The sequence below is a fragment of the Canis lupus genome, chromosome X (assembly GCF_003254725.2).
Source record: "Canis lupus dingo isolate Sandy chromosome X, ASM325472v2, whole genome shotgun sequence".
Taxonomy (NCBI): domain Eukaryota; kingdom Metazoa; phylum Chordata; class Mammalia; order Carnivora; family Canidae; genus Canis; species Canis lupus.
The window spans coordinates 49104847-49132698 of record NC_064281.1 but is presented as its reverse complement, the minus strand read 5'-3'; the positions used below and the strand labels follow the sequence as shown (position 1 = coordinate 49132698).

The 27852-nt window shown below is 37.8% G+C and overlaps 1 protein-coding gene and 1 pseudogene across 10 annotated transcripts in view; one reads left to right on the top strand and one right to left on the bottom strand.

The window, feature by feature from the left end:
* The window catches only part of ARHGEF9 (Cdc42 guanine nucleotide exchange factor 9), a 211973-nt gene that overhangs the window by 75644 nt on the left and 108477 nt on the right, over positions 1-27852 (top strand). For 9 of the 10 annotated variants that reach the window (XM_049107479.1, XM_025436060.3, XM_025436051.3 and 6 more), the window contains one exon: positions 26350-26541. The exons of the other annotated variant lie outside the window; for it this stretch is intronic. In XM_049107479.1, the coding sequence (XP_048963436.1) occupies positions 26350-26541 (192 nt within the window). The remainder of the gene's footprint in view (positions 1-26349; positions 26542-27852) is intronic. 10 annotated transcript variants of the gene reach the window in all.
* On the bottom strand, positions 14776-16220 carry LOC112652506 (lysine-rich nucleolar protein 1-like; annotated as a pseudogene).

The window sequence follows — 27852 nt, the reverse complement described above, 5'->3', positions numbered from 1 at the left end:
TCCAGCTTCAAATGAATATAGGACTTCAGCTTTAACCATCTATGTAGACAGTCTTATTTGTGGCCCTAGAGGTGAATCATTATAGGATCTGTGAGTTGAGGTTAACATTAGCAGGAAGGACCTTTCTCCCTAGATAATAGAGATATATCTTTTCCATAGTAGAATTTCAAATGGCATTATTAATACTTATATGCATTCACATAATCCATTTTAATGGCATCTCACTATGTACATGTTTTGGATGAGATCATCAGTGTATCCTTTGGCTAATTGGAAAGGGTTTTTTTTTTTTAATATGGAGCCATCTTCAGCTGAGAGAAAACTTTAAATCTTGTTGTTGTTGCCTGACCCAGGTGATTTCCAAATTCAAGTCTCTCTTAGAATCACCCAAATTTAAAGCAACCTTTAAGATAATATGATGTATATTGTAGCCATCAGGCAGGATTTATAACCTAATCACCTGGAACTTCTGAGAACTGGCCAGCAGTTGTCAGGAAAACCTGAACTACTTTTCTACTTCCTTGTTTAAAGCTGATAACCCTTATACTGTAGTCTAAGCTAATTTCTTGAAATATGTTGCTTTTTGCAGTAGGCAAATGCTATTATTTAAGAGTTGGCACCAGTAGAAGACACTTTGTATTGTTCTCTTGGTGGTGGATCTTTCCTTCTGAGGCCCAGTTGTTGATCCATAAAATGAATCAGCGATTTGATTGGCTACCTGAGTTGAAGGCTGTGATCTGGGACCTGCGGCTTGTTTTTTCTCTCTGTAGCCAATCCCCCGGGTTCATTTGAAGATTACCTTGGGCCTCCCTAGTAAAATGTCTAATCTGCCTTAGTGGTCTTCATCACCTGAGGAAAGAAAGACCATGATTGATTGAGTGCTCTTTGGGAAGTATGAAATTTTGGAAAATAATGATAATTGTATATATAATTTTCTTTTTCAACAGTATAGATATCATTATGAGTCAGAGTAAACCTCTTTTTCTCCTCATGCCTTCTCATTTCTAGTACTATTAATATTTCCTTGCCAGTACTTACTAAGCACCAAACAAAAGTGACTATCTAGCACTTAGCACAGCTGCCTTCTTGAGCCAGGTAGACAAGGGCTAAAGCTATCTGGTATCTTGAAAGGACTCTTTCCAGGTATTCTGCCCTGCTTATTGGAGGATCACCAGAGAAACCATACTTAGAAACCCATGGTTTCTCTTCTTGTTTTAAGAAGTGAGTCTTCTTGAAGAAACTTGATTTGGGATACCTTAGTGTTGAATGAAAAAAATGATGTTTTCTGTTCCGAGAATGGATTTAATTCCTCAAGTTAACACAGGGTACTAATTTCTGGAGGACATGAAGGCTGAATGCAAATCTCTAGGATATCAGTCATGAGACAAAGGGTTCTGGGGGCTCAGTCCTTATGTGGACTATTCCTATTAGAGAGCCAGCCGTGAGAGTCTGACATCTAAATATATATAGGTGCCATATCCTTTTAGAGACATGTAGGTACCATTGCCATTCAGAGTATCTGGATGTATATGAGAGCTTTAAGCAAGAAGGCTGGACTGATCAATTGAACGTGTCAGTCCTTAAGGGACATAACCATCTTCCCCTTTTCTTGACTAAGACTGGTACTCAGACCCAGGGATACTTGAGTTACAGGCTGACTTTTGCTAAGTCTTTTGTCTTAGAGGAGCCAAGAGGGTAGGTAGATGATGCTAAGAGGACAAGAGAGGGAAATGAATAGGGAGCTTTAGGCAGAAAATATGCTAGCCTTTTGAGGTTGAATGGTTCTTCTCTATTGGAAATATGCCGCGTAGGCATAACAAAGATCAGTTTGTATGTGTTGAGTAGGGGGCATTCTCTGTAGAGGAATAGGGAATGGTGGAGTTCCTGGGGATGGAGAGAGAAAACATTAGACAGATTATCGTGCAGAAAGAGCACAGTGAAAGTAGCAGGAACATTGGGCTGAGAAGTCAGAGACCTGATTTGAAGGGCTAGCTCTGCTGCCAATTCTCTGGGGAATGTCAGGCAGGGACCTTTCCTTTCCTGGGCCTCAGTGTCTCAACTGACAATTCAAGGGGTTGGACCAGGTGGTTTCTAAAGGCCCTATCTGCACCAGTCTGAAGTTCTTTCATGATTCTAGAATCAGGATTACCTGCGTTTACCATTCTGCATCCACTGAGAACAATACATTCAAATTGATTTGATGGAACTGCCCAGTGGAGCAGGAAGGATTTGGCTCAACACTACAGTTGTTGAGTAGAGGGTAGGGACCATTGACACATTAATAGGTAACAACTTATTGCCAGGTGATGAGGTTGTTTCTGTGAGGTACTAACCACTTGGTACTTCATGGGAAGATGCCACAGGGTGGCATGATGAAACAATTCAGCCCAGAAATGGCCTTCTTGTACTTTGAGCAGCCAGACCCTAAGTTAAAAGACAGTTTCTCTTGATCTCTGCCAGTTACCACATCCACTAAGTAGGAAACTTCCAGAGGTGTAAATATCTAGGTTCCAAGCTCACCTCCTTATATATGCCTCTCCTACTGTCTCTCTGAAGCCAGGATGCTCTTTATTAGGAATCATAGACTTTCCTTTTATAATTACAACTTTGTTTTAGGATACAGACCCCTTGAGAGAAAATAAGTGAGGATTAACTTTAGCCTATTAACCTATTAAGTCTGAAGTATATATAAATGATTGATATCAAACCTTTGCCTGAGAATGATTTGGAGGGGAGAAGGGACCATGAGAGAAGCAAAGAAAGGAAGTAAGCAAAGAAAAAGAGAAAAAAGGTAGATATAAATAAAAAGGTTCATAGAGACACCATGGGAAGCGAGGGGTGTAAGCATATACACTTCCCCAGCACCTCCATTTCGATGGAGCTAGCTCACCCTCTGCAGGGACTGGCTCCTAAGGCTCTGTGCCCCTTAGGAAGTACTTGAAATTCTAGAAGACTGGCTTGAGAGAGTACTGACTTTACATCTTATATCCAGTGCTTGTGAGTGGTGTGATCTTCAGCATAGTTCTTCATAGCTTTGAACCTTTAATTTTTCTCACCTGTAAGTTGGGGATATTGAGCCCTGCTTTTTCTCAAATATCAGACCCTGACATTTGAAAAGTATGCTACAGGTTGATATAGTCTTTCCCAACATGGCCTTGATTTACCGTCTCTCATATACAGAATTCTAAGTTTAGCAGAATAGGGCAGAGGGGTGCAAACTCTGGTTACAGCTGAATACTAGAGCACAGAGATCTAGTATTAGAGACCCAAGCTACTTAGAATAGGACCTGGAACCTGGGCTTCTTGGGGCTCACAATCCAATGCCTTTGCCGTTCCCCAGGACCACTGTGGGGCTCAAAAGATCTACTTGGTGTGAAATGAGGTTAGCAATCCTGAGGTCTATGCCCCCACAAGAGATTATACTTCTTCCCTTGAAACAGAAGCTTGAAAGTTTGGTTGGCTTTCTTGAGAGGGAGAGACCACAAAGAAGGCAAAGGATCAGGTCAGTGCAGAAGACAGCCACCCAGGAAAGGAGTGCCACTGGTACTGTCAGGGCCATGAAATCATGACGGCTTGGCCCTGGCAGTTCTCTTTTGGTTCCTTCTTGTCCTGAAGTTCTAGTTCAGAGATGTCAGGGTTATTAGCTCTCTCATAATGGCATGTTTCTCTCCTAGTCTGGGGCCAAAAGTACCCCTGGCTAAACCATACAAAATCCGGGCTTGTCAGTAACATTGCCTAGGCTGCTGGTCTCCAGGCCTCTTTATGACTCTACAAGGGCCAGCCTCTACCTTTCCTGATCCCCTGAGAGAGATCTGGACACACCTTAGATAGACCTCAGCTATGAAATCTCCAAGTCTACCAAGTTCAGCTTTATATCTACTTTCTTATTTTCCCTTCCCACCCTTGGGCCCTTGGTCTTAACCACTCCCCAGTCATGGAGATAACTAGTTTCCCAGGTCACTGCATCCAGTCAAGTGATATACTTTCCTATGTGAATACCAAAATTGGGTGTGGACTGAGTTGGCACAGCAGTATGCCAGAACAAAGGGTCAGCACTAAATCTCTGTCAATCTCAAAGATCTAGAATTTTAATCCCTGGACAGCACTTACTGGTTTAAATTGGGGCATCTCCTGAGAATTCTTGAATTTCCTAACTGACCCCAGAACACACAATAGTCATAAGATACCATTCCAAGGAGTTATATCATAAAGAGACACCTTAGCAAACAATATTCTTCCCTTTGGCCTTTATTACTTTTCCAAAAACTTTAGTTCTAGCATATACTTGCTCCATTTCTCTTTCTTTAAAAAATGATTGATTGATTGATTTCAGAAAGTGAGAGAGACTCTCAAGCAGATACCATGCTGAGCGAAGAGCCTTATTGGGGCTTGATCTCATGACCTTGAGATCAGGACCTAAGCTGAAATCAAGAGTCAGATGCTTACCAACTGAGATACCTGACCATCCCTTCTCTTTCTTGACTGGGGCAGATTAGAGACTATTCCTTGCCTGTCCCCAACCTGCATCCCCAAATACAACCTTTCACCTCTGGAACAGAAATAACTAGAGCTCACAGGTCAATCCACTCAGCTTAATTTCTGTTTCCTCACAGAAAACATTAGACTGCACATTAGGCTGTTTTTGGATGAGGTATGATGGAATTGAGAGGGAGACTGGGAGTAGGGTTTTCTATAACAGCATATCTAAAGTGGTACCAGGCCTAGGTACTTCCCCCTTGATCCTTCTTATAGGAATGGTACTACAGAAGGCAAAACAGAAGTCTCCTTCAAGTGCAGATGATTTCTTAAGAGGTAGAAGGAAGGCCTCTCCTACATCATAAATGGCCAGTTCTCTGTTTCACTTTTGATTTTCTCCCTTTCTGCTGAGAAAATATGCAGCTATACAAGGAAAAATCTATTTGGGGTGATTGGGGCTCAGAGTTCTTTGTTAAAAAGTAGTTAAAGATAACATTTGGGAGATCTAACTTTCCTGACTCTACTTTCTTTCCACCACTAGCACTTCACAATCACCCACCTTACCACCCATCCACCGACCCCTATCCAGCAGCAGAAGATGTAGAAGGTGAATCTGCCCCTTAACAGATAGCACATAACAGATTACTAAACAAAATTACTGCACCAGCTTTTTTTTGTCTTGTTAAGTACAAGATAGAAACTAAACAGATAACAGGGACAAGGGTAAGTAATGGGAGAGCAGAGCCCAAAGGAGAAAGGAGGGAAGGAATGGGAGGAAGAGAGGAAGAGGGGAGTTCTCTCCTCTGGAAGGACTTTCATCACTCACCATTTTTATCATCACTACCAATTGTTTAGAGAGCCCCTTCTTATATGTACACTCTCCGTGGCTTTAGCATGCTCAATTAAAAGAAGTATTTCTTCAACCTGGAATCCCATACTGTCATTACTTTTACTAGCTAAACAGATGTCTTAATGGAGAAGCCTGTTTTGTTATGATAGTTCCTTTCATTACCTAGTGGCTTTCTTTAAACTTTTATGGATCACTTGACCTGTCCTATCTCATGAAAGCCTCTGGTCACCAGCATTTCTCATCCCCATTGCAGAAAGAGGATTTTGAGGCCTCAAAATGGGATATAGTTTATCTAAGGTTATATAGCAAATTAGAATTGCGGAGCATAACCAAATCTCTAATTTAGCCCTTCTGGTTGTTTAGCTCAGTGTTGTTTCTTTGACTTCCACTAGGTTGCTTACTAGGAGTTTTTGCTGTTTGAAGATGCTTAGAAACAGGCTTTAAAAAATAGGATGAATATTACTATAATCTCACTTGTGCTAATAATATGTCTTCTGGACCTTTTATTTGCCTCCATGGACTATCATACAGAGGCTTCAGCATTGATGTTGTCAGTATATTGTTTGTATTCATGCTCTAGGTATTATTCCCTGTGATTGCCCATGGGCCCTGCTTAATGAAAGAAATTCTGGCTGAAGTTTGTGTTTGACTGGACTTGAATTGGATTCAGCCAAAAGATCTGTGAACAGTGGTTGTTGACTTATACAGCCAGGACATTTTAGGGCTTAGGTAGATTTTAAAATTCATCTATTGTGGTTCCATACAAATTTTAGGATTCTTTGTTCTAGCTCTGTGAAAAATGCTGGTGGTATTTTAATAGGGATTACATTAAATATGTAGATTGCTTTGAGTAATAGAGACATTTTAACAATATTCCTTCGTCTAATCCATGAGCATAAAACGTCTTTCCGTTTTTTGGTGTGTCGTCTTCAATTTTTCCATTAGTGTTTTATAGCTTTCACAGTACAGGCCTTTCACCTCTTTGGTTGGGTTTATTCCTAGGTATCTTATAGTTGTTAGTGCAATTGTGAATAGGATGTATTCCTTGAATTCTCTTCCTGCTGCTTCATTATTGGTGTATAGAAATGCAACGGATTTCTGTACATTGATTTTGTATCCTACTAATTTACTAACTTCATGTATTAGTTTTAGCAATTTTTTGGTGGAATGTTTTGAGTTTTCTATATAGAATATCATGTCATCTGCAAATAGTGAAAGTTTCATTTCTTCCTTACTGATTTGAATGCATTTTATTTCTTTTTGTTGCCTCATTGCTGTGGTTAGGACTTCTAGTATTATGTTAAATAACAGTGGTGGAAGTGGACATCCTTGTCTTATTCCTGACTATAGAGGAAAAGTTCTCAGTTTTCCCCCATTGGGGATGATAATAGCTGTGGACTTCTCATATATGGCCTTTATTATATTGAGATATGTTCCCTCTAGCCCTACTTTGCTGACGAATTTTATCATGAATGAATATTGTACTTTGTTAAATGCTTTTTCCGCATCTATTGAAATGATCATATGGTTCTTATTCTTTCTTTTATTAATGTGCTGTATAACATTGATTTGTGAATACTGAACCACCCTTGCAACCCAGGAATAAACCTACTTGATCATGCTGAATGATTTTTAAAAATACATTGTTGGATTCAAATTGTTGTATCTTATTGAGAATTTCTGCATCCTAACAATCCAAAAATTTGTATGGAACCACAAGACTCTGAATAGTCAAAGCTACCTTGAAAAAGCAAAGCAAAGCTGGAGGTACACAATTCCAGACTTTAAGTTGTATTATAAAGCTGTAGTGATCAAAAGTTTGGTAATGACACAGAACCAGGCACAGACCCATACAGTCCAAGATGAACCACTAATTGCAGGTGGCTCATGGCATTGCCCCCGATGGCGGTAAGTGTACATTTCAGTTGATGATGTGAAAGGCCTTCAGGTTGTAGGGGTGTTTCCCTTCAAGAATGGAATTAGAGACCAGTGGATGGGAAGAAACTCCCTTAAAGACACTCTCACCTGAATAAAGGACTTTCCACTAATGAAATTGCACTGTTGATCCCATCTCATGGGGAAAGGCAATCTGTGGGCAGCTAGGCTTGAACATTAGTTTGCTAAGATTTGTGTTCATTGCCCCTCTTCTTTCTCCACATACCAAGGAAGTATAGATGAGAAGAGAAGCACTATCAGCTGGTTTGAAAATTCACCTTCAAAGTGATTCGCATCCTGCCTTTCTTGGCAGAAGTCAGACTTATTAATATACCTAGATTCCAATACTGGCTTTTCTACTAACTTGCTGTGTGATCCTGGGCTAATTGCTCATCCTCTCTGTTGTTGTTGTTGTTGTTGTTGTTTTTAATCTCAAATAAGATGTAACTAGAATAAATAGCATCTGAGAGTGAGAAGAGTCTTAGAAAACATCGAGTTTAATTTCTGACTTTATAGATGATGAAGGTAAGTTTTTAAGGAGGAGAAGCGACTTAACCTCTGATTCCAGAAGTCTTTGGACTCTAAATTCTAAGCAACTCATGCAATAGTGTGGAGAGCCAATATTAGACCCACAGAGACAACCTGGCCCAGCAGGTTCAGATTCTTCCTCAGATGTGCCTGCCAATAATGAAGATGGAGCCTGAACAAAGCCTTCAGAAGCCCGTTCATTTCCCTTGAACGTGTCTCTGCTGTCAGGCCATGCAGGGTGAGGAGGAAAGATAATGCAGTTGCATCTAATTCTCTCCCCAGCTGATAAAGAAGACACTGGTGACAGGGATCAGCAGCCAATGTGGCATGTGGATGGGTAGAAAGAGTTTCCATCTTCCTAAGCCAGACAGCTCTGGTACTATTGAGTGGTGAGCTGCATTCAATTCTGGGTTATTTAATAGAGGCAGCAGGTAAGTGTGGGAGAGGGAAGTGTGGGTGAGAGAGGAACAAATAGGAGAGAGCACCCCACTATCAGGAATCTAGGGTTCACCTGACCTAGCGAATTGTGGCTCTGGGAGGAACAGGATGTTCCCGTGTCCTCCAACTCCTATGTACAGAGAAATATCTTAATAAATACTTTTGGAGTCAAACTGGAAAAAAAAAAGTTTGGTAATGACAAAAATAGATAAATAGATGAATAGAACAGAATAGAAAACCCAGAAATGAGCCCACAACTATATGGTCAATTTTTGACAAAACAGGAAAGTATATCCAATGGGAAAGACAGTCTCTTCAATAAATGGTGCTGGGAAAACTGGGCAGCAACATGCAAAGAAAGAAACTTGACCACGTTCTTACACCATACACAAAAATAAATTCAAAATGGGTTAAAGACCTAAATGTGAGACATGAAACCGTAAAGTCCTGGAGGAGAATACAGGCAGGAACCTCTTTGACATAGCCTGGAGTAACTTCTTTCTACATATGTCTCCTGAGAGAAGGGAAACAAAAGTAAAAATAACCCATTGGGATTTCATCAAAATAAAAAGCTTCTGTGCAGTGAAGGAAGCAATCAATAAAACTAAAAGGCAACCTATAGAACAGGAGATATTGTAAGTGACCTATTCTTAATTAATTAATTGATTTTTAATTTAAATCCTAGTTAGTTGACATACAGTTCAATATTGGTTTCAGGAGTAGATTCAGTGATTCATCATTTATATATAACACCCAGTGCTCCTCATAACAAGTGCCCTCCTTAATACCTATCAACCATGTATCCCATCCCTGACCTACCTCCCTCCATCAACCCTCAGTTGGCTTTTTATACTTAATAGTCTTTCATGATTTGTTTCCCTTTCTCTTTTTCACCCCTTCATAAATTCATCCATTTCGTTTCTTAAATTTCATTTATGAGTGAAATCATATGGTATTTGCCTTTCTCTGATTGACATATTTTGCTTAGCATAATACATTCTAGCCCCATCCATGTTGTAACAAATGGCAAGATTTCATTCTTTGTGATGGATAATATTCCAGTGTGTGCGTGTGTGTGTGTGTGTGTGTGTGTGTGTGTATCTTCTTTATCCATTCATTCATCAGTTGATGGGCATTTGGACTCCTTCCATAGTTTGGCTATTGTTGATAATGCTGCTATAAACATCAGGGTGCATGTACCCCTTTGAATGTGTATTCTTGAGTCCTTTGGATAAATACCTAGTAGTTGAAACTGTTGGATCAGAGGGTAGTTCTATTTTTTAGCTTTTTGAGGGACCAACACACTGTTCTCCAGAGTGGCTGCATCAGTTTGCATTCCCATCAACAGTTCAAGAGGGTTCTCCTTTCTCCACATCCTCCCCAACACCTATTGTCTCTTGTATTATTGATTTTAGCCACTCTGATAGGTATGATGGTAATATCTCATTGTAATTTTGATTTCTGTTTCCATGATTATCAATAATGTTGAACATCATCTCATGTATCTGTTGGCCATCTGGATGTTTTCTTTGGAAAAATGTCTAATTATGTCTTCTGACAATTTCTTAACTAGATTATGCAAATGACATATCTGACAAAGGGTTAGTATCTAAAATCTGTAAAGAACTTATAAAACTTAACACCCAAAACAACTTTATCCTATCCCTCAATATCTGCTTCCTGCTACTCCAACATGTATATAGCTAGACAGAGGCCATTTGACCAGTAAAAGCTTCTGTTTCTCTTATTCAGTCACTTGTATGAGGACATGGGCTATAGGGAAGCCTGAATAGGCTGATACTGCCAGGCTTACAAAACTAATAGAAATGGTGTTGCAACTAATGAGTCTGCTGAATATGCAATTGAACGGCGTACTGCTACTCTGGCTTCTACCAACAGTCATAACGTTACTGGGGCTATATATCAGAGAGGGTGGGTCTTTGTACTTCTATATTTGGATAGCTTAACTAGAAGTCTTTTCTTTTAGCCCATACAAAATGTAAATAAAGGAAATGCAGAATGAACTTTTAAAGGTCCTGGCAGTCAATTATTATGTACATATCTCTACATGAAAATATTCGTTTTCTGCCACCTCCCCCCAAGAACACAATATCCTATACGTAATATTGTGAAGTAAATCCTGGGTAATTTGATAAAATTTGACCCAACTATTATTTTTGTGACTATTTGACTAATATAAACCTAAATTTTATCAAGGTCTAAGCAGGCGATAGGCCCATGCAAACCAGCTAAAAGGAGAAGACTTAGGTGTAATATGGGGCATAATTTGTTTCAGAGACATTTAGTGGGTTTTTTTGTAACAATTATACATTATAGATTGGAATAGATATTTGAATACATACATATCAAATATGTATACCATTGAAAGTATTTGAAACACGGGTGTTTGCTTAATTTGACTTGAAATATTTTTTCAACATTTAAAAAATTATTTATTTTTGACAAATAAAATTATATGTATTTAAGGTGTACAAGATGATGTCCTGGTATATGTATACACTGTGAAATTATTATCACAAACTAACATATCCATTACTTCCCATAGCTAACTATTGTTTTTACTTTTTATGATGAGAGCACTTGAGTTCTAATTCTCCCCACATTTCAAGTATACAATATATTATTATTACCTATACCCAATATGCTACATGCTAGATCTCCAGAATTATTTATCTTATAACTAAAAGTTAGTACTCTTAGATCAATATCTTCCCTTTTCCCTGATAACCATCATTCTACTTCCTAGTACTATGAGTTTGACTTTTTTTTAGATACCATATGTAAGTTAGATCAAGTAATATATTTATCTTTCTGTATCTGGCTTATTTCACTTAGCTCAATACCTTATAGGTTCAGCCATGTTGTTGCAAATGACTCTGTTCACTTTTTTTAAAAAGATTGAGTAATATTTCATTATTAATATACATACTATATTTCATTATATATATGTATATATATAATATGTATATATATGTATATATATATTTTATGTTGTTTCCCTATCCTGACTACTATGAATAAAGCTTTAGTGAACATGGGAATATAGAATTCTATTTGAAATAGTGATTTTATATACTTTGGATATGTGAAGTAGAATTGCTGGATCATATAATAGTTCTACTTTTAATTTTTTTTGAGGTACATCCAAACTGTTTTCCATAATGACTGTACCAATTTACATTCCTACCCATAGTTCACAAGGGTTTACTTTTCTCCACATTCTTACTAATTTGTTATATTTTGACTGTTTGATTAGCTATACCCTACATGGATAAGGTAATATCTCATTATTGTTTTGATTTCCATTGTCATTAGAAAAGATATTTAAATGATTTCAATCTTCTTAAATCGATTAAGACTTGTTTTATGGCCTGACAACACATGGTATATCCTGGAGAGTGTTCCACAAGCACTTAAGGAGAATGTGTATTCTGTTGCTGTTGGATGGAATCTTCTGTGTATGTCCATTAGATACATCTGGTCTAAAGTGTAGTTTAGGTCCAGTGTTTCCCTATTGATTTTTTGTTGGATGATCTGTAAATTGCTGAAAGTGGGATATTGTAGTCCCCTACTATTAATGTATTACTATTTCTCCCTTCAGATCTGTTAATATTTGCTTTATATATTTAGGTGCCTTGGGTGCACATGTATTTACTGTTATTATTCCTCTTTATGTATTGACTTCCTTATGATTATATGACTACCTTTTTTATCTCTTATAGTTTTTGACTACTAAACTTTTTTTTTTTTCTGATATAAGTATAGCTACTCCTACTCTCTTTTGGTTTCCATTTTCATGGAATATCTTTTTCCATTAACTTTACTTTAAGCCTGTACATATCCTTTTGTTCTTTTACTTTTTAAATTCAAGTATAATTAACAGTGTTATATTAGTTTCAGGTGTACAATATAATTCAAAAATTCTGTATATTTATTAGTGTTCATCAAGATAAGTGTATTCTTGAGGTGCCTGGGTGGCTCAGTTGGTTAAGCCTCCAACTCTTGATTGCAGCTCAGGTCATGAACTCAGGGTCCTGAGAGCAATCCCTCTCTCCCTCTCCTCCTTCCCCACCTCTGTTCTCAACACCTGCATGTGTGTGTACATGCTCTCTCTCTAAAAAAAAGATAAGTATATTCTTAAGCCCTGTTATCTATCTCATAGATAACATACCCACCTCTCCTCTAGCAATCAGCAATTTATTCTGTGTATTCAAGAGCCTTTTTGTCTTTTTTCCTTGTTTTTTTTTCATTTGTTTTGTTTCTTAACTTCCTGAATAGATATTTCTAAAGAAGACATACTAATGGCTAATATACTAATGGCATGAAAAGATGTTCAACATCTCTAATCATCAGGGAAACGTAAATTAAAACCACAATGAGATATCACTTTACACCTGTCTGAATGGCTAAATTCAACAACACTAGAAATAACAAGTGTTGGCAAGGATGTGGAGACAAAGGAACCCCTTGTACGGTGTTGGTGGAATGCAAATTGGTGCAGCCATTGTGGAAAACAGTATGGAAGTTTTTATTTAAATTCCAGTTAATTAACATACAGTGTAATATTAGTTCAGGTGTACAATATAGTGATTCAACACTTCCTTACATCTTTTTATATTGTGTATCCATTCACAAAATATTGTAGCTATGGTTATTTATAATTTGTCCTTTAGGCTTTATACTAGAATTAAGTGATTTATATACCACCATATCACAGTGTTAGAGTATTCTTAGTTTGACTATATATTTACTTTTATTAGTGAGTTTTATACTTTGATATAATTTTGTATTAGTAGTCAGCATCCTTTCTTTACAGCTTGAAGAATTCCCTTTAGCATTCCTTGTAAGACAGTTCTACTAGTGGTGAACTTCAGCTTTTACTTACCTGGGAATGTCTTTTTCTCTCTTTCAATTGTTTTTGATGGCTTTGCTGTGTAAAGTATTTTTGGTTGGCAGTATTTTTCTTTCAGTAATTTGAATAAAGCGTCCCACTTCCCTGGTCTGCAAGGTTTCTGCTGAGAAATCCACTGGTAACCTTATGGGGGTTCTTTTGTATGTGATGAGCTCCTTTTTTCTTGCTGCTTTCAATATTCTCTCTTTGTCTTTGATTTTTGACATTTAAAAAATATTTTATTTTTTTATTTGAGACAAAGAGAGAGAGAACATGAGCTATGGGGAGGAGTAAAGGGAGAGAGAGAATCAAACTCCCCACTGAGCAGGGAGCCCAACTCAGGGCCAACTCAGGGCCCAACCCTGGGTCCTGGGATCATGACCTGATCCCAAGGCAGATGTTTAACCAACTGAGCCACCCAGATGGCCATGACCTTTTTTTTTTTGGCCATGACTTTTTATATTTTTATTGTAATGTTTCTCAATGAAGTCTTTGGATTGAACCTGATTGGGAATCTGTGAGCTTCATGTACCTGGATGTCCAAATCTTTCCTGGGGAGTTTTCAGCCATTGTTTCTTTAAATAAGCTTTCCTCAAGAGGCATCTAGTTCCTATCCTCAGCACATTTTGAACACTTTTGTTTTCAATTTTTTTAATTTTTAAAAATGTACTTAGAGAGAGAGAGAAGGGAAGAGAAAGAGGAAGAGGAAGAGAATATCAAGTAGACTCCCCACTGACCACAGAGCCTGACATGAGGCTCAATCTCATGACCCTGAGCTCATGACCTGAGCCAAAATCAAGTGTCAGATGCTCAACTGACTGAGCCACCCAGGCACCCCATTGTCATCAAATTTTTCATGCATGCCAATCTGTTAACTATAAAATATCATCTTGTTCTGGTATTACTTTACATTTTTAATATTTCTGAACAGATTGAACATATTTTGATATGTTTATTAATCATAATTTCTTATCTGCAAGGTGTGTCTCAAGTTTTTCTCATTTTTTCCTAATGTGCTGTTGGTCATTCTTTCATTTATAAAGACCTTTATAATTTTGAAAACTAATCATTTGTGCAAACATCTCCTGACAGCTAATGGCTGGCTTGTCTTTCACTTTATCTATGCTACCTTTTTAGAGAGAAGTTCCTACTTAAAGTGGTCAAATTTATTAATTTCTTTCTTGTTTGTGATAATTTTTGTTTCTTGTTTAAGAAATTTTCTCTCAGGCTATAAAGTCATTCTTCTAAGTTGTGTTTTGAAAGCTTTCATAGCTCTGGTTTTAATTTTAAGTATTTAATCCCTTGGGAATTTATTATATATGGGGTGAGAAAAGGATCTGATTTTATTTCCTCCATTTATTAAACATCTTCTTTTTTTTTTGAGTGAACCCAGGCAATTTTATTACTTCATCCTTGAACCTCAGTTTCCTCATCAGTAAGATGGGGATAATAGCACCTATTTAATAATTACTAACTACATTAATGCAAGGGAAACACAGTATGCTTAGTATGTACCTGGCACATACTAAGCACTCAGCAAATCCAGCTATTATTTATATATGCTGATGTCTTCAAACAGGGATGGGATCTTAATACAGAAAATAGGAGGTGTCAGCCACTCATATGTTCTCTTGGCTTCTGAAACATGAGCTCCCTGACCCCAGTTCATCCAAGCACATGGGCATAGTTTTCCTTAATCTCTGCAGAGGTGTGATTTGAACAGTTGTCAGATGGCTTCCAACTGCATAACTGAATAATAAAAGCAATTTTGGCTGTTTTGAAGGACTAGACAGTAGACTTTAATCTTCAAACTTGATGGACTTGGAAGCGTTCCTGTCAATATAAAAGATTTTGTCTGGAGTGGAGGAGAAGCCGAGGCCAGCACCATGCTTGTACTTCCAGCTCATGGCCTGATCATAGTCCTGCTGCAGGTTCTGCTGCAGGGTGTCAGCTGCCTTCTTGTTGAGAGCCATGTTGGGCCTTCTAATTGTGTTAGGGGGTGGCTGAATGAAGGGGACATGTTTTTAAAGCCACCCATAAGTTTGAGAAATTTCAATTTCTGTTCCTTGTTTTCAAAACCAGCAGTATCCCACTGGCCAAACTGAGTTCCCTAGTCTACATGTGCCTCATCCATGTTGCCTTTCTTTTCCAACACCACTTCTAAGTCTGTGTCAGGCTCCTCTTCCCAAGATTCTACTGCTACTCTTCTCTTTCCCCTTCTTCCCATTCTTCTTTTTATTCCTCTTCAGAGCTGGTTCCTCAATCCCTGGCTGCTCTGTCTTTTTCTTGGACTTCATTTTCTTCTTTGCAGGGGGTTTGGGGTTATATCCTATTGGGATATATTCTGGAGCCTCAATTTTGACTGGCTTCTTACTTCCTTTCCTAGGGCTTCTCTCTACGGACTTGGAGTACTCAAGGTGCCCTGGAGAAGTATCTCCCTTCTGGTAGATTTTTTTCTTCTTCATCTTCACATTGCATTCTCTGGGCTCCCCTGCTTTCATTTCTGCCCTGAGGTTGCCTGCTCCTCGCTATCCTTCCCCACTGAACAAGTGTATAGAGCATCCCCAAACTCACAGAACCAAGCATCCTTGGCTGAGGAGGCTGTAGCCTCCTGGGCCTTTTCCTCCTTCTTGTGTTTTTTGGGTTTCTTGCCGACTCTGGTTACCTCCTCGTCCTCTCTGGAGTCTGGGGAGGTCTTCACTCTTGAGGCAGGGGGCATGGCCAGAGGCCGTAAGGACTTTGTCTTCTTTTTCTTCTCCCCACCTTGGAACTCAGATGAACCAAGAGCCTGCTTCCTCTGTCCATACAGCACGTAACACAGTCTCAGGTTCTAGGTACTCCTCACAGAGGGTGCTGTGGCCCTTCTTTTTCTTCACTAGAGGCATCTCAGATGCCTGCTCTAGGACCACACCCTTTGAGGGGGATGTGGCTCTTGTGGAACAGATCTCACTGAAATAATTCTCAATGTTTAAAACTGAGTATTGAGTCTCTGGTTCTTTGACCACCTTCTTCTTCTTTTTCTCTGGGAGACCAAGGCCCAGGTCTCCTTTGTGGGTTTTGGTGATCATTTCCGTAGGCCAATCTTCCCAGCCTCCATGTGAAAGCCTATATTCTTATTTTCTCAATAATTTGCAATAATCTTGTGAATCACATTCTCTCTTTTTCAAAAGATTTATTTATTTATTTATTTATTTATTTATTTATTTATTTGAGAGGGGAAGAGAGGGAGAGGAAGAGCAAACAGAGGGCGAGGGAGAAGCAGACTCCCCACTTAGTAGGGAGCTCAATGTGGGACTCAATCTGAGGAACCCACGATTGTGACCTGAGCCAATGACAGATACTTAACTGACTGAGCTACCCAGGTGCCCCCCATGGATCATATTTTTTGAATTTCTGGTACTTTCTAATTGGTCCCACTGGCTTATCTTCATTACTATATTTTTATTAATTCTTTGTAAGTCACTTCACTTTAATTTTTTTTCAGGCATGACTTGGCTATTCTTTTCTTTCTTTTCTTTTCTTTCTCTTTCTTTCTTTCTTTCTTTCTTTCTTTCTTTCCTTCTTCTTCTTTTTCTTTCTTCTTTCTTTTTACTTATTTGTATACATTTTATAAGTGTTCCAAAGTTCCTATTGAGATTTTGGTTGGAATAAATGTAGTCACTAGATCAAGTTAAAGAGAATTGAGAATTTTATAATATTGAGGCTAGCAAAAAGTATGGTTTCAATCTCCATTATTTCAATTTCAATGTCTTTCCAAAAAGGTTATTAATTTTCTTCACAAAGAGTTTGTGCGTACTTTCTTAGGTTTACTTTTAGGATTATATATTTCATAATTATAAATGATATCTTTGTAAAATCATATTTTTCCCTAGATAATATCTGTTAATTTATAGAAACTCTGTTGACTTTTCTATATTGATCTGGCATCTTCCAACTTTACCAAAGGCATCTAGTTTTGTTGGATAGGAAGAATTATGTCATCTATTAAGTGTTTCACTATATCCACTCCCATTCTGGCTTGAGCTCTCTCACTTTAGGATGCCTTATCACAGGCAAAGGATGTCAATATCTCTAACCTAGACTAAGTCTCCCTTAATGTGAACTATTTAGACTCTGCCTGTCAAGGAAATGGCATTTGGAATGTGAGAGATTTATGAAAATTACAAGGCAATTACAAAAATACTTCCTAAATAAATACCTTTCCTGGCTAGAGAGAACAATTTTTCCCAGATGCCATGTTTCCATGTGGATCTCAGGCAGATGGTGTAAACTTAGAGGATAATAATAATAACAGCTAATATTGGACTCTGTGCCAACGGCTGTTGTAAGGGTTTCATATGTATTACCTTGTTTAATCTTCATAACAGCCCTCATGAAGTAGATTGATATTATTCTCTATATTTTATAGCTGAGGAAACAGGATCATAGATATTAAGTAACTTACTCTACATCACTCAGCAAAGCAATCTGTAGAGTCAGGATTTGAACCCAGGCTCCGAAGTCTATACTCTTCAACACTGTCATAGATTGTCTCTCTTAATTTTGGCCTGAGTCTCAAGACTTTTGCTTGAATCCTGTTTCTTGTTCACTGTGAGGCATCCCTCTCTGTTCTTGGATTTCTCATCTAGAATGTAGGACTAATAAAGATATAAGATATATTTGTCTGCCTTGCAAGGTTGTTTTGAAACAGGAAGACACTGTTCTTGAACTAGGCTTTCAGAAAAGCCAGAAACAATGGAAGAATGTTAGAAAACTGTAGGGAAGGTCCTCTTGTACAGAAGGTGGACGGCAGCCATTAGAAGGAATAAGTAGAATGTATTGGAATGATCAGCAAAAGTGGCCTGACTGATGTTACTGGTCTTTATTAGGGAGGAGTAGAATTTATGGGCTAGGCCCATTCTAACATGTTTGTAACCATGAATGCTGAGACAGGATTTCTACACAGGTCTTGTCTTGTATTTTATTTTATCTTTTCCTTTTCTGTTTTCTTTCTTTCTTTCTTTCTTTCTTTCTTTCTTTCTTTCTTTCTTTCTTTCTTTCTTTCTTTCTTTCTTTCTCTTTCTTTCTTTTCTTCTTTCTTTCTTTCTTTCTTTCTTTCTTTCTTTCTTTCTTTCTTCTTCTTTCTTTCCTTCTTTTTGTCAGCAGCCTTATTATAATAATCTTTCATGTAATTAGTGACAGTTATTAAATCTCTCTCTTGAGGAGAAAAGAATGGTTTCTGTGCCTGATTATACATGCCATGTTGTTTGGATTTGTGCCAGAGAGGAATATAAAATGCTTCCTGGCATGCATGCTCAGAAATCTATAAGCATACCAGATTCTCCTGGAAGCTGGGACTGAGGCTCCAAACCAGAGGAGGGTATATGTATGCAAGAAGTGGGAGCTGTGCCTACAGCATACCAGGTTTCTTTCAGTTCCCCACATCCACTTTTATAGCCACTTTGCCATTGCTTAACTCTTGTGGCAGAGAAGGGTATTTCAGTGACCTGTATCATAGGAAAAGTTCATTTCCTCCAATCCCATTTTCTTTATTTTTTTTTATTGAAGTTTGATTTGCCAACGTATATAGTATGACACCTAGTGCTCATACTATTCTCTTGTCTGTGTTTTGCCCTTTTGCTGAGATTTTTGGCTGGTGCCTTCATAAAACAGAGGCACATTAGAGGGCCCTGCTTATGATTAGAGTTATCTGAAAAAGGAAGGGGCTGCCTTGGGAAATAGCAATCTCATCACTTGTTGTATTCAAGCAGAAGGGCTGGGCAATTGCTGGCAGCAGATGTTGTCTAGAAAGTTTTTGTGCTGATTAGGGGGCAGGGAGTATTATGGACTGGATGACCTGCTATTTCCTTTATAACTCTGATTTGACGTCTCTGAGATTAAATTATTTAATGGGACTGGCAATAACCGTTCACTTTCTCAGAGGAGAGCTCACTTTTTTTTTTTCTCTCTGGCTGACTGAATTTGACCTTTGAAGATATTGAGGTGACATTTAGACAATATTGCTTACTCCTTCCCTTCTCAGAAAAATCATACTGCTCGAGCCAGGGGTAGGCTGACTTTCTGTGACACTGCTTAAGCCCCTGTTGAATTCTTCATGGGTGCTAAGGCATCACGCTGGGATCTGAGAGAGCTGGATGTTTATGGCACCCCTCCTTTAAGAACTACTAAACCTCTTGCAGGGATAGGCTACTAAAGATGTTGAAGTATGTACCAAGGGATGAATTAGCATGAGTTTAACATGTGGAACAATGAATGAATTGTAGTGGAACAATGAATTTCTCTGTATTATGTGTATAGGTATATAAATACATGAGGGAAAGTTAGCAAAAATTATACAAATCAATTTATAACCATAATTTCCTTAGGAAAGGTAGAAATAACTAGGATGAGGTGTAGTCAAAGGAGAACTTTCACCTTATCTAGACTAGTCTACCTTTTTATTTTTTATAGAGATATATCACATATGCCAAAAACTTACCATTTTAAAGTGTACAATTTAGTGGGTTTTAGTATAGTTGACCCTGAACAACATGGGTTTAAAACAGTATAGGTCCACTTACACATGGGATTTTTAAGATAAATATAGTACAATTCTGTCAATATACTTTTTATGCTTTTCTTATTTTTTCTCTAGCTTACTTAATTGTAAGGATATAGTATAGTAGATGATACATACAAAATACAAAATGTGTGTTAATTAACTGTTTATGTTATGGGTAAGGATTCTGGTCAATAGTAGGCTATTAATAGTTGTTTCATTTTTTAAAAGATTTTATGTATTTATTCGTGAGAGAGAGATTGAGAGAGAGAGAGAAGGAGAGGGAGAGGCAGAGACAGAAGCAGGCGCCCACAAGGAGCCCAATGTGGCCTCGATCCTGGATCCTGGGATCAGGACCTGAGCTGAAGGCAGACACTCAACTCGCTGAGCCATCTAGGCATCCCAATAGTTAAGTTTTAGAGTCAAAAATTATACACAGATATGTTTACTATTTGGGAAGTTGGCACCCCAACATCTATGTTGTTCAAGGGTCAACTGTATATTCATTGTGCAACAATCACCACTATTTTTTCCAGAACATTTTCTTCACTCCCCAAAAATAACTCTGCAACCATTAGCACTAACTCCCCATTTACCCCTCTCCCAAGCCCCTGGAAACCACTAATCTGTTTTCTGTCTTTATGGATTTGTCTATTTGGGTTATTTCATATAAATGGTGTATATAATATGTGGTTTGAATAAATAAATAAAATCTTTAAAAAAAAGGTTATTTGTGTGTCTGGCTTCATTTACTTAGCATGCTGTTTCTGAGATTTATCCATATTGTATCTTATTCCTTTGTATTGCTAAATAGTATTCTATTTTGTGTTTGTGTGTGTGTGTGTGTGTGTGTGTTCACATACAAACCACATTCTGATTTATCAATTTATCAGTTGAAGTTTTGGATTGCTTTCACATTTTGGCCATTATGAGTAATGCTGCTATGAACATGTGTATACCAGTTTTTGTGTGAACATGTATTTTCAGTTCCCTTGACTATATACCTAGGAGTAGAACTGCTGGTTACATTATATGGTAACTATACATTTAAATTTTTGAGAAATTGCTAAAATGTTTTCCACAGTAGTTTTACCAATTTACACTCTTACCAGTAGTGTATGAGGGTTCCAATTTCTTCATATCCTCATTAACACATGATATTGTCTTTTTTTTATTATAGCCATCTAATTGAGTGTGAAGTGATATCTCATTGTGATTTAGATTTGTATTTCACTGGTAGCTAATGGTGTTGAGCATCTTTACATGTGTTTATTGGCCATTTATATATCTTTGGAAAAATGCTCAGATGCTTTGCCCATTTTTAAGTGGATTATTTTCCTTTTTATTGTTGAGTTCTTTATATTCTGGATACTAGATCCTTACCAGATATAGTATATGCAAATATTTTCTTTCATTCTAGGCATTGTTTCACTTTCTTGATGCTATCATTTGTAAAGCAAAATTTTTAATTTTAATAAAGTCTATTGTTTTCCTTTGGTTGCTTGTGTTTCAGGTGTCATATGCAAGAAACTATTGCCTAATCCAAGGTCACGAAATATGCTTCTGTGTTTACTCTGACATATTTTATGATTTTAGCTTTTACATTTAGGTCTTTAATCCATTTTGAGTTAATTTTCATATATAGTGTGAGGTATGGGTCCAAGTTTATTCTTTTGCATGTGGATATCCAGTTTTTCTCACACACCATTTATTGAAAAGACTGTAAGGTTCCCCTTTGAATTGTTTTGACACCTTTGAAAAATATCAATTTAGTGTAAATATTGAGTATTTCTGTACTCTCATTTATTTTGTTGATCTTTATATCTGTTCTTATGCCAGTACTACATTCCCTTGGTTACTAAAGGCTAGTAGTAAGTTTTGGAATCAAGAAGTGTGAGTCCTCCAACTTTGTTCTTTTTCAAAATTGTTTTGGTTATTTGGGGTCTTTTGAATTTCAGTATGACATTTAGAATCATCATGTTAATTTCTGCAAGCTGAGAGTTTTGATAGGGATTATGTTTAATCTGAATCAATTTGCATAATAATACCATTTTACCTATATTAAATTTTTTAATCCATGAACATGAGACATCTTTTTATTTAGTTAGGTCTTATTTACTTTCTTTCAACACTGTTTTGCAATGTTCAGTGTACAAGTCTTACACTTCTTTTGTAAAATGTAATCTTGAGGAATTTTTTCTTTGTGATGCTACTTAATTGGGATTGTTTTCTTAATTTTATTTTCAGAAAAACAATTGACTTTTGTATATTGATTTTGTATCCTGTAACATTGCTGAATTCATTTATTAATTATAATAGGATTTGTGTGTATATTTCTGTGTGTGTGTTTCTTAGGAATATATATATATATATAAAATCATGTCATATGTGAATAGTGTTAATTTTTCTTTTCTGAATGTTTTTTTCTCCAATTGTGCTAGCCCTCAGTATAGATGTTGCATGGAAGTGATCTTTGTTCTTGATTGTAGGATGAAAGCATTGAGTCTTTTACCATTAATTATACATTAATTAAGGATGTTCCATAAATTTCTATCAGCTATTTGAGAAACTTTCTTCCTATTCCTAATTTATTGAGTGTTTTCTATTTTTTTTATCATGAGAAGGTATTGGATTTTGCCAAATGCTTTTTTTTTTGTCTATTGAAATGATTATGGTTTTTCAAACCTTTTTTGCATTAATAATTATATATTACATTGACTGATTCTCATATGTTGAACCAATCTTGCATTCTTGGCATGAATTCCATCTGGATTTTTAAAAATATATATATCTTACTGGATTTGGTTTGCAGATATTTTATTGAGAATTTCTGCATTTCTATTTTTTGAAAGTTTGTGAAAGATTGATTCTTTAAATGTTTGGTGGACTTCGTGAGTCATGCCAACTGATCCTGGCTTTTTATTTTCTTTTTCCCATGGAAGAAGTTTTTAATTAGTCTTTACTTGCCATAGGGTCTATTCAGGCTGGCTATTTCTTCTTCAATTATTTTCTGTAGTTTTTATGATTCTAGGAATTTACCGATTTCATTGGGTTATCTAATTTTGGCATACCATTGTGCATAGCATTCTCTTTAATCCTTTTTATTTTTTAAAAAATATTTTATTTATTTATTTATTTATTTATTTATTTATTTATTTATGAGAGAGAGAGAGAGAGAGAGGCAGAGACACTGGCAGAGGGAGAATCAGGCTCCATGCAGTGAGCCTGACATGGGACTCAAACTCGACCCCGGGTGCCCAGGATCATATCCTGGGCTGAAGGTGGCGCTAAACCGCTGAGCCACCCAGGCTGCCCTCTTTAATCCTTTTTAAAAATTTTGTTAGACTGGCAGTGGTTTTTACTCTTTTATTCCTAATTGTAATAATTTGAGTCTTCTCCTTTTTCTCTGTTTTCACTTTTTACAAAGCAAAAGTATTCCTGTATCTATTATGTAACATAAAAAATAGAGAGAAAAAAGGAAGGTACATAAAAAATAGAAAAGAAAAGTATATTAAAATGGGGATCTTGGTAGGTTGGTAATTCCCTGGCATTATTTTTCCTGTATGTGCCCAGGTTTCTTCATCAGGAAGTTGAAATGTTGGTTCATTTTTGCTGAAGTGGTTGAAAGTCTCTGTACTCTATTTTTTACATGATCAAGTGTGGGATTAAAGACCATAGTTGGGAATATTTGTCGACAGAAAATAGACCAGTTTGGGAGAAGCCAAGTATTCCTGAAGGACAGAGTAGAAACTAAGGATGGAAATGCAAATTGAAGCCAGATTATGGTAATGTTTGAATTTCAGGGTAAAAGATTTGGACTTGGTAATGGGTTTTGGAGTGTGAGAGTAGCCATCAAAGTTATAGCCAAGGGGATCCCTGGGTGGCTCAGTGGTTTAACGCCTGCCTTTGGCCCAGGGCGCGATCCTGGAGTCCCGGGATCGAGTCCCATGTTGGGCTCCTGGCATGGAGCCTGTTCTCCCTCCTCCTGTGTCTCTGCCCCTCTCTCTCTCTCTCTATGTCTATCATAAATAAATAAATAAATAAATAAATAAATCTTTAAAAAAAAAGTTATAGTCAAGGAAATTGGCCTGATAGTGGTATATGGGGGGTAATTAGAGCTGGTAGATAACCTATGGGAATCATCTAGGGAGTGGGGGCCATGACAATGAGAATGGAATAGGAAGAGATAAGAACCAGAGATATTCTCTGATTTGGAAAGCATTCCCTGGAACCAATGAGGCAGGAGAGAGGAGGGAGGTGTTAATAGCTCATCCTTGTGTCTCTAATAGTTAGAGGTGAAGTAAAGAATAGATACAAAATAGGTTTTTGTTCAATTGAGTTGCATTAACCCAGCTTTGCTTTGAGTTCAATAAAGGTTGAAGAAAATAGTCTTCAAGTACTCTGAGAGGATTTCCTGGAATGTCTTCCAACTTGCCAGGCTCTAGACATTGCCTGTCTGGACCCTACCCCCACAGATATCTTGTGCTCCTTCCTACTGGAACTGTTCCAGAGAGTCATCTCATTCCAGCCATCCAAAAGCCAGTATTTTGAATTGACTCGTCTTAAACTCCTGAGAAAAAAAATAAATGTTTTGTTTCATTTTAAATCTCTTAAAGACCTGCCTATGGAACCCTTTTTATAGCAAAGTTTAGCTTGCTATATGAAAATCTGGGAAAAGCTAATGAATTATTATAGGATGAGTCCTTCATTGTTTCACATAGATGACATCATGTATATGTTATGCTTCCTTCAATGCCTTAGAATCACCTTTTTGAACAGATCTGTTCCTTGATTAATCATCCCTTATCATTGTCTATTGCTGGTATTAAAGAGCAACTGTTAGCATATTGAAGACACAAAGTTGACCTTTGAAAGATGTAAAGAGATTTCCAATAGAACATTTGGAGGATGATAGGTTCTGAATGGAGATGGATTTTTGCACATTTGGCTGTGTATGAAAATTTATTAAAAAGAGATGAGACCTAATTGCTTTGGCCTGTGGCAAATAAGTAGACTATATTGCTGGTGACATTTCTAGGTTTGTTGGGTGATAACCATACCCCTCATCCTCTGTGAGGCAAAAAGAGGGGAGAATACACAGAGTTGAGAAATAACTACTGTTCCTTTAGCTCCATCCCAAAGCCTCTGACCTCCTAAGGCCACTCACCAACAGGCCTTTCTGATGGCAGAGATAGTGTTGCATCTAAATTGATTGATCTCAGCTTTTTTTTTTTTTTATTTATGATAGTCAGAGAGAGAGAGAGAGAGAGAGAGAGAGGCAGAGAGAGAAGCAGAGAGAGAAGCAGGCTCCATGCACCGGGAGCCCGACGTGGGATTCGATCCCGGGTCTCCAGGATCACGCCCTGGGCCAAAGGCAGGCGCCAAACCACTGCGCCACCCAGGGATCCCCGATCTCAGCTTCTTGAGGCAGGAAAGTGGAAAAAGCTGGGGGTGGTTATGGAAGGGAAAGATGGATTGTTGATTAAAACTGTTGAGACAACTCTTTAGCTCTTTGGCTAATTCCCCTGGCAGATTTTACCACTCTTCCTAAGGTTCCACCCTTCCTTTTTTCCTGACCCTCTCTCCTTCCTCCTTCCTAGGACCAGGGTGAAATGAGCCATCTCCCTGATGTAAGCCATCATCATAGATACAGAAACATTTCACTCAGCCTCCCCAAAGGACGTTTTCCTGCATCCCTTTGCCTTTATGTGTTAGAATGTATAGTTTCAACACTTACCAATTGCACCCATTTCTAATGATTTTGATAATTCTCAGCTCACCTAAGCCCAAGCCCTTCTTTACTCTTTTCCTGTTTTCCTTAGAACCAGAGGTATAAAGATGCTAGTATAGTGGTTAAGACGTAGGCTTTGAAGTCAGACCACCTGGTTCCTATCCTGGTTCTTCTGCTTTCCTAACTGAGTGACTTGGGACAAATTCCTTAATTTTTCTGAGCCTCATTATTCTCTTACATCAAATAGAGGTAATAATGGTACATGCCTAGCAGGACTGAGTAACACAGTTCATTGAAAGCTCTTGGCATAGTGGTTGCTATATAGTAAGTGTTCAATCAGCTGTTGCTGTTATGTGGTATGGAAATATTATGTCATCTTTACTCCAACTTTGTAGATGTAGAGATCATTACATACCCGAGGCATTTTATAGTAAAATTTTAATAATTATGTACATATTTTGATGTAAATAAACACTGAAGATCCTGTTTTCAGGATACTCACACCAGTATTCAACTTTGGTCTCCATGCTCATAGGTGTTGTGTTTGATCCAGCTGTGACATATACCCAAGATATATAGCTTAGTCTTTTTTTCTTTTTGATGTCAGCTGGGCTACCTAGATATGTTCAAGCATGAATGAGTTCTGTTTGCCATAACTCTTCTCTGAAATCTTAGACATCTTATCCTCTCAGATATGATTTAATTGTATCCTTCTCCATCCTCCATTTTACAGATATGTCATGAGAGGCCTAGAGAGGATTAAATTCCTGCATAAAGCCAGCAAGTTACCCTAAAGCCAAGCCTGGCATTCAATTTACAGGGGCCTCTGGTTGAATGTTCTCTGAATACTTGAAGAATTTAGTTTATCATTTTTCTACTTGACTAGAAAATTTTCAAAGAAGAAAACTACTCTATTATTATTCTTTTGCCTGCTTCCACAGCTCTGGGTGAACCAGGAGGATGGGGTGGAGGAAGGGCCCAGTGATGTGCAGAATGGGCACCTGGACCCCAACTCAGACTGCCTCTGTCTGGGCCGGCCACTACAGAACCGGGACCAGATGCGAGCCAATGTCATCAATGAGATCATGAGCACTGAACGTCATTACATCAAGCACCTCAAGGACATTTGTGAGGTAGGCCCAGCTGTGATAGTGTATGTGGGGGTATCCAGGGTGGGGTAGAGGGCATTTTCATGAAGAACCAACAACTCTCCTGAGCTGTACCTGTGACAATCCCAAGATATTGGAAAGAGCAGCTGGACTGGCCTCCTACATTCTGCTAAGTGGGTGAAACAGCTCCCTTGGAGCTTCTCAGTCCTTATATCAGTTTCTCTCTTTCTTTAACTTTTCTCTTTCATTTTTATATTCCTTCTCTCTCTATCTTTCCCTGATTCCATCCCCCATCTTTTCTTCCTTGAATCTCTACCCTTATCCTATTGGCTTCTGATTTGGTTGTTACCACACCATGTAAAGGCCTGACCTCATTCATTAAAGCAAATCACTTCTTCCTACAGCTTGTGGTTCACAAACTTGAATGTGCACTAAAGTTTCTGGAGTGGCTTGTTAAACATACAAATTCCAGCCCCTTCTGCCTCCCAAAGTTGTGAAATCTCAGTCTGGGTAAACCACAGGCATCTCTATATTTAACAGGCATTCCTGGTGAAACTGATGTTATTGGTCACCTTCTTTCACTTGAAGAACACTGGTTTTAGGTTTGAGCAGAAAAGAGCTTAGAGGAGGAATCTATAGGAGATAAAGACTGAGTAGACAATTCTAAGCTCCTTCAGTATATGCCACTTAGCTCCCCAGGAGCTGTGGCTCCACATTCCCTAACTCCATCTCTTCCATGTCTCTAACCTGAGTAAGGAGACAGCCCTTTTTCTCATTCTCTCTTGAGCTCATGGGACTAGTTGACATTTTCAAAAGGCATTTTACTAAACAATAACATGGGAATACCAATGGGAAATAGCAGAAAGAATGTTTCTAAAAGATTCTCTCTCTCTCTCTCTCTCTCTCTCTCTCTCTCCCTCTTTCACGCACACACACACACACACACACACACACTAGCATTCTACTTGACTCAGAGAAAACTCTACTTTGAATATGTTTATCCTCTTTTTTCCAGATGAGGGGTCAGGTCAGAACTTTCTGTTCTTTAAGTGCTATTGAAGCCAGGGCCCACTCTGGAATCAATAGTATAGCTTTAAAACTTGTTCTTGTTTCTTTAGAATATTGTTACCCAATAGAACTTCCTATAGTGATAAAGTACATCTGCATTCTCCAACAGAGTAGCCACTAGCCAGCCATCTGTGGTTACTGAGTGGTTGAGAAGTGGCTAGTATGATTGAAAAATGGGATGGAGTTTTTTTTGTTTTTATTTTTTTAATTTGAGTTCAATTAGCCAACATATACTACATCAGTATTTTCAGATGTAGTGTCCAATAA